Consider the following 7,080-nt stretch of genomic DNA (forward strand, 5'->3'; position numbering starts at 1 on the left):
CATTTGACCAAAACCTAATTTTGTGGGCATCCATATATATGTGGGCATGTCCATGCTTTAATGCAACCGTTAACTGTAAGAGTGGGGGCCTTTTCATTAAATTACATACCTATAGCTCACCTACTCCTGCCCCCTACCCTTCCTTATGGAAAATATTAAGGTATTTTAAGTGGATGTTATATATATATATATATAAAATGTTCGTTGTTGCTCTCTCTCTCTCTCTCTCTCTCTCTCTCTCTCTCATGCTTTCTGGCTGGCCACTGCCTATAGTCACTCCGATCCCCTGATCATATATTCATATAACCCCAAATGTGTCTGCTTCCCCAAAAGCAAGCTCCTTAGTCTCCTTCCTCTTTTAACAAATTAATAAATTAAAGCTGCTCTGCTGCAGCCCACCTGCCTTGCCTGCAGCTGTGTGTGTGTGTGTGTTCGTGGAGATGGCGGCGGCAATGGGAGGCGATGGGGAGTTGAGGGGTGGAGGGACGGCGTACTTGGTGTGGGAAGATCTGACGGTGGTGCTTCCCAACTTCGGGCATGGCCCTCCCAAGCGCTTGCTCGGTGGGCTGAATGGCTATGCTCAGCCCGCCCGCCTTACGGCCATTATGGGCCCCTCTGGCTCCGGTAAATCCACCCTTCTCGATTCCCTCTCAGGTACATATACATCTCTCTCTCTCTCTCTCTCTCTCGATATATATATATATATATATTTGGAGATTTATATATACAGTTATATTGAAGCAAATATCTGGTATTGATTTGCGTCCAAATCCAAGTGAGCCTTATGAAAATCAATAAAATTGTGAGTTGATTTGGCTATAGATTTTATCTCTCTCTCTCCTTTTCTTTATTGTTGCTTCGTTGAACATAAAGTTTTAAAAAGGAAAATGCTATCGGTACACCCAAATTGGGATGTTATAAATTCTGAAAACTTATAAATTATTAATTTCGTGCAAATAATAAATTTTCTTTGTTATTTTTGTTTCCCAAATTGGGATGTTAAAAGATTCGTGGGTATGGCAGATCAAGGGTATTTTCGTCAAATACAAAGTGAATTATTGTGTGTATTCAATCATTAATCACCATATAAAATAAATAAAATCTTTCTCATGTACTATTTTTTTAAAATGAATAATATAAAATTATATCAAAATAAGGTTTGAATACTTTCTGAATCAAGATATAGAATAGCTGAAAAATATTTTAAATTTTTTATTAAATTATTTATTAAATTTTTTGAAATGCACTGAAGGGTATATGTGTCATTTTTTTTTCTTATCTATGAGAATTAAGATAAATTTATCTAAAGAAAAAAAAATAAATTTATCTGAAAAAATCTAAATAAGAAATCATGTGACTTTTTTTTCAAGAGTCACTAAATAAATTTAATAAATATAATAAAAAATACTTTTATCTGAAATATTTTTCATATGTCAATTTTTTTTGTCTACATCTTAGTTAACAAACACTATCTTAAAAGACGTAAGATTTTGCTTTTATTTTTAGAGTTTCAAATGAAAAGTTTAATTTTTAATTATTCTAATAAAAAATAAAATTTGAAATAATTCAAATGATTGAAAATTTGGCAAAATAGTATAAATAGTTATAGAACTTTACTCTAAAGTACAAAAACTCAATGAACTTCAATTTGCAATTAAAAGGTTACTGAACTTCAATTTAGTATATAATTTCATAACTATCGTCAATTACCATTAAAAGAGGTTAACGAAATATTGACGTTTTTCTACTTTAGTACAAAGTTCAGTGACTTTTTTGTTCTTTTGTGCAAAGTTCAGTGACTTTTTTGTATTTTTGTGTAAAGTTCAGTAACTATTTGTGTTATTTAGCAATCCAATTTATTACCTACGTCAATATTCCGTTTCTTTAGTTAACAATTGATGGTAGTTATGGAATTATATACTAAATTAAAGTTTAGTGACCATTTAGGTACAGATTGAAATTCAACAATCTCTTTGTACCTTAGCGTGCAGTTCAGTAACTATTTATATTATTTATCCTTAAAAATCCTATATTATTCTTTGTAAGATTTAATTTTAATCCATTAACAATGAAATAATTCTTCAGCATTTTAAGTGAATAATGTTTCACAATCCAAGACTATTCTGTGAAGAACTTCTTACACTTTGATTGCATTCAAATTAAACTCTTTCTTTCATCCATTGAGGTTTTAAAGGTAATCTCTTTGGCCTCTTTAATCAAATGGAGCTGAAACAAAGTTAGGGGACCAGCAAAACAGTAACAATAATTTCACCCAAACAAAAGAGAGGACCCAATAGCAACAATCAACAAATAATAATAGAATGGATGGGAGAAGAAATCATCGAAAAACATAATTTTTGTTCAACATACAATACTTGCAGGTCTCCAAATTCAAATCCCACAGTCGAGATTGAAGAATAAAGAGTCTAGAAGCTCCTGTCCAAAACTCAGATTGATTCCAAAACTCATATCAATCGGACCATAGATCACCAAAATGTTCACAATTGCGCAAAGCTGGAAACACCCGCAAAACAGCTTCTTTCCAAAAACAAAGTACTGTTCTAAGTAAAAATAGTATGTCTATAGAACTCAAAAACAAGATCTAACCATTCAAATTAAAGCTCCACGAGAGTAGAGCACTAAGTCCAAAAATCGCGAAGATTGGACCACGGGATACTTTGAATCGGCTGTTTGGTCACAACTGAGTTTTTCTCTCTTTTTTCTTCTCTCTTACTACTTCTCTTTCTACGGACTTAATTACAGCAAAGGTGTTATAAGCACAAAATTGGACCAAGAAAAAGAGCTTCTAAAGTGGGCTTTTGTCCACCAAATCTGGGCTTTTCTGCACATAGGAAGGGAGCCCAACCCAACAACCTTAAACTTCAATTATAACACCAACACAGGGCAGCTACATGACAGTTAGCAACAAAAATGTCGCAGGCTCGCTTGTGCATTGCGCCAAAAAAACAGAAAGAAAAACACATCAACTCTCCTGTGGTCCAAGTTGAAGTACACAATATTATTAACTGAAAAATTAGAAGATGAATTATGCACTCTGTGGTAAAACAAAATGTTGACATTGCTGCAGGCAGGCTGTCAAGAAATGTTGTGATGACTGGAGATGTTCTTCTTAACGGGAAGAAGAGAAGTCTTGATTATGGAGTAGTGGTAAGCCACTTTTACATATCCTTTTGAGCTTTTGAAATATGTCAAGGCTGTAGATTAAAAATGTTAAACTTCCTTTGAAATCTTTGACATGTAATTGTTTCTTTTAACATTTTCTTCTACTCCCCTGGGAAATTTCAGGCTTATGTCACACAGGAAAACGTATTGTTGGGAACCCTCACTGTTAGGGAAACCATCACATACTCAGCCCATTTGAGGCTTCCAACCACTATGTCCAAAGACAAGATACAATGCGTGGTGGAGGCAACGCTCGAGGAGATGGGACTTCAAGAGTGTGCAGACAGGCTGATCGGGAATTGGCACATAAGAGGTATTAGTGGTGGGGAGAAGAAGAGACTCAGCATTGCTCTTGAAATTCTTACACGGCCCCCTCTCTTGTTTCTCGATGAACCCACAAGTGGCCTCGACAGTGCATCAGCCTTCTTCGTGATCCAAACCATTAGAACGGTTGCTCGTGATGGAAGAACAATCATCTGTTCAATCCATCAGCCTAGTAGTGAAGTTTTTACACTCTTTGATGACCTCATTTTACTGTCTGCGGGTGAATGTGTGTACTTCGGGGAGGCAAAGATGGCTGTACAGGTATGGAAGACTAAATCTATCTTCATAGATAAAGGATTATGATGGCAGGAAGGATCGTGGTTTTAGTCATGTTAAAATTCACAGCTGGTGACTAAAATTTCATAACTATCTTACCTTTTTCATCAGATCCACAGCCAGTGTTTCATCTACACATGATGATAAAAGGTTTTGTTATCATGAGTCTAATGTTGTTTTTTTTCTTGCAATTTCTGTTCTCAGTTCTTTGCTGAAGCGGGGTTTCCATGTCCAAGTAGGAGAAATCCTTCTGATCACTTCTTGCGATGTATTAATTCAGACTTCGATATTGTAACAGCCACGTTGAAAGGATCACAAAGACTTCGTGTAAGTATTTCTGTTGGTTGTTGTACTATCTTCTTTGTTATACTTATTGTCTTAGGCTGGCATGTTTGTGGATGCTGCATTAGGAGGTGCATTGGAGTTTGAATCTGTCCACAAGAAAAAGGGTCGTTCCCTGAACACCAGACTCCCTGCTTTGCAAGGGTCGAGGAAGGGTCGCCTTTACCTTTGCCTTGCGAAAAGGCTCTTAATAGTTATTGAACTAACTAAAAAATTGATGCAATTCTGTTGGGATGGATTGTCAGAGCATGCTTGCTAGTGCTTTTGGATCGTGCTAAACGGAGGTCATAAGCAAACGGCTATAACAACCGGATTAAACACGATTTCCTTCAGAAGTGGATGGCAAAATATAGTAAAGTTTGGAGTTCGTTTATTTATTTTTTTGTTCTTGGTCTTCTTGCAGGAAATTAGCAGTTCTTCAGATCCTTTCATGGACTTGGCAACAGTTGAGATCAGAGGCATGCTTGTTGAGAAATACAAGTACTCAGAGTATGCCACAAGGGCTAGAGCTAGGATCCAAGAACTGTCTGTAATAGTAAGCATTTCGAACTTTCTATTTGTATCCTGTCCAAGTAAGGAACCTTGTCGTATATATTTGGAACCGAACCCATTTTGAGAAATTTAAAAGGGCGCTATGTCATTGAAATAAATATGCCCTTTCTCAAAGCATTTAGTCCTTAAAAAAAAGTAAGGATCCTTGAACCTCTTTCATGCTCATGTCATGCCGGGGCAATGCTCTCCACACACAGTTGCTTTTGCTATGCCAACGTTTCACCTTTTGCCTGAAACATGAAAAAATGGAAGAGGAAGAAGAAGAAGGAAGTGGAAAGAAACTAAGATGATGACAATTAATATGCAGAGACTGATGTACAATTCATAGCTACGAACAATTTCTAAAACAAGTTGATGGATTGCAGCAGGGACATGAGATTGAAAGAAAAGGGGGAAGCCAACCAGGATTCTGGAAGCAACTTGCAATTTTGACGAGGAGATCTTCAGTGAATATGTCCAGAGACATAGGATATTACTGGCTACGGATGATCATCTATATAGTCGTTTCTATTTGTGTTGGCACCATCTACTTCGACGTAGGCACCAGCTACACAGCAATCTTGGCCCGGGGGGCTTGCGGTGGATTCATATCGGGTTTCATGACATTCATGTCCATTGGAGGTTTTCCATCCTTCATAGAAGAAATGAAGGTAATAACTCCCTTAAGACTAACAAGTTCATCATTTTACACACAAGGGGGAAAAGTGATGCTATGTTGCTGTGGATTTAGTTTAAGCTTTCCATGTTTGATTCTCTTTGGGAACAGGTGTTTTACCGAGAAAGGCTCAATGGACATTACGGAGTTGCTCTGTTTATCCTATCAAATTTCCTCTCTTCGATGCCATTCTTGGTTTCGATCGCAGTCTGCACAGGGAGTATCACTTACTACATGGTAAAATTTCGGTCAGGATTTTCTCACTACGTCTACTTTTGCTGCAATCTTTTCCTCTGCATAGCTGTCGTGGAGAGCTGTATGATGGTCGTAGCTTCATTGGTTCCCAACTTTCTAATGGGAATTATAACAGGGGCCGGGATTATTGTAAGTACTTAGACCTTTCTCGAGTTCTTGTCAGCAAATATTCTTCCTCCAGTAGGATCATATATATGTATATAGTTACACCCAGAGTCCTGTATGCAGGGAATAATGATGATGACAGCTGGGTTTTTCCGGTTGCTGCCTGATCTTCCAAAGGCGTTCTGGCGCTACCCGGTTTCATATATCAGTTACGGGGCATGGGCGCTACAGGTATTTACTCAAGATTTATGGAGTCGAGTCATTTCATCATAACATGGAGATCTGCACAAACATGGCATTTTAACATCTGTACACTGAAATGAGAACATTAGATTCAATCAATCTGATGCTGCTGACGATGATGATGAATCTAGATGAAAACATAATGCTACTGTGCCTGTTTGTGAAACCATTCAAGAAAGCGATGCCCTTAAAATGGGTTAGGAGAAAAATTCATTTAGTTAAGTGAAAGGAAGGCAGTTGGTCTGAGTGAGTGAATAAATAGATTTGATGAGTCTGATGATGATGCAAAATGCAGGGTGCATACAAGAACGACTTGATCGGGCTGGAGTTCGATCCCCTGGTGCCAGGTGACCCGAAACTGAAGGGCGAAGATGTCATTAAAAACATGTTCGGGATTCCTCTAGATCATTCCAAATGGTGGGACTTGTTTGCTGTGCTGGTCATCCTCATATCTTACAGACTCGCCTTCTTCATTGTCCTCAAGCTCAAGGAGAGAGTTGCGCCGCGCCTTCAGTTGCTTTACGCCAAGAGAACCCTTCGTCGTCTCAAGAAGAGCCCTTCTCTCAGGAGAAAACCGTCCATCTCTTCAAAGAGGCATCAGCATCAACCTCTCCATTCCCTGTCTGCGCAGGAAGGTCTGTCTTCTCCTGTTGTCTGAAAGCAGCCCGGCTTGTGCTGTTTATAATTTGTAACACAAATGACCCCATCTTGTCAATATGTTGTAGCATATAATTAAAGATGGAGTGGAGATTCATCCATATATTATATGCCTATGTCCAGACACTGAAAAAGCAGTGTTGTTTGGTTCAATAATGTTTGCTATTCTTTCAATCAAGCATATAAAATGATAGTGCTGTTGCAATCAGTTGCATGATCCTCAAATGTACATATCTACGTATATATTGAACTTCAAATTTATTTTTTTTGTAAAATGAGTTTTAGGGTCCATTCCAATAGTAAAGCAGCTTCCTATTTGTGTCTTGGCTGGATGCTACTCCCCCTCCTCTTGTCCAGGGGTTGGTTGCCTTGAAAGCCATTCTTCTTTTGTATTAATCTTTTGCTTATATGGCTGCATGTGTCCTTTAATATTAAGCCATGCTGGGATTTTGTTCTTCAGATTAATATACATACTTTTATACTGTTCC

General features: G+C 37.7%; 1 protein-coding gene across 2 annotated transcripts; it reads left to right on the forward strand.

Moving 5' to 3' along the window:
* Positions 1–222: 222 nt before the first annotated feature.
* Positions 223–6,800, forward strand: LOC127813304 (ABC transporter G family member 15-like). 2 transcript variants are annotated; one of them, XM_052354232.1, is made up of 9 exons: positions 223–654; positions 3,089–3,168; positions 3,307–3,768; positions 3,988–4,110; positions 4,529–4,660; positions 5,046–5,327; positions 5,444–5,716; positions 5,816–5,923; positions 6,231–6,800. In XM_052354232.1, the coding sequence occupies exons 1-9, from the start codon at positions 441–443 to the stop codon at positions 6,591–6,593; spliced, it is 2,037 nt and encodes a 678-aa protein (XP_052210192.1). In that variant the 5' UTR covers positions 223–440; the 3' UTR covers positions 6,594–6,800. The 2 variants fall into 2 exon arrangements, with proteins under 2 accessions (XP_052210192.1, XP_052210183.1); XM_052354223.1 differs by having other exon boundaries at positions 224–654; positions 5,043–5,327.
* The last annotated feature ends 280 nt before the right edge of the window (positions 6,801–7,080 follow it).

The sequence above is a fragment of the Diospyros lotus genome, chromosome 1 (assembly GCF_014633365.1).
Source record: "Diospyros lotus cultivar Yz01 chromosome 1, ASM1463336v1, whole genome shotgun sequence".
NCBI lineage: Eukaryota > Viridiplantae > Streptophyta > Magnoliopsida > Ericales > Ebenaceae > Diospyros > Diospyros lotus.

Bases quoted from the DNA above. Each gene is read 5' to 3' on its own strand.
- LOC127813304 (XM_052354223.1), top strand. From the start codon at position 441: ATGGCGGCGGCAATGGGAGGCGATGGGGAGTTGAGGGGTGGAGGGACG. The intron at 3,769-3,987 runs GTATGGAAGACT...TTCTGTTCTCAG, and splicing joins AGGCAAAGATGGCTGTACAG to TTCTTTGCTGAAGCGGGGTT. The intron at 5,328-5,443 runs GTAATAACTCCC...CTTTGGGAACAG, and splicing joins CCTTCATAGAAGAAATGAAG to GTGTTTTACCGAGAAAGGCT.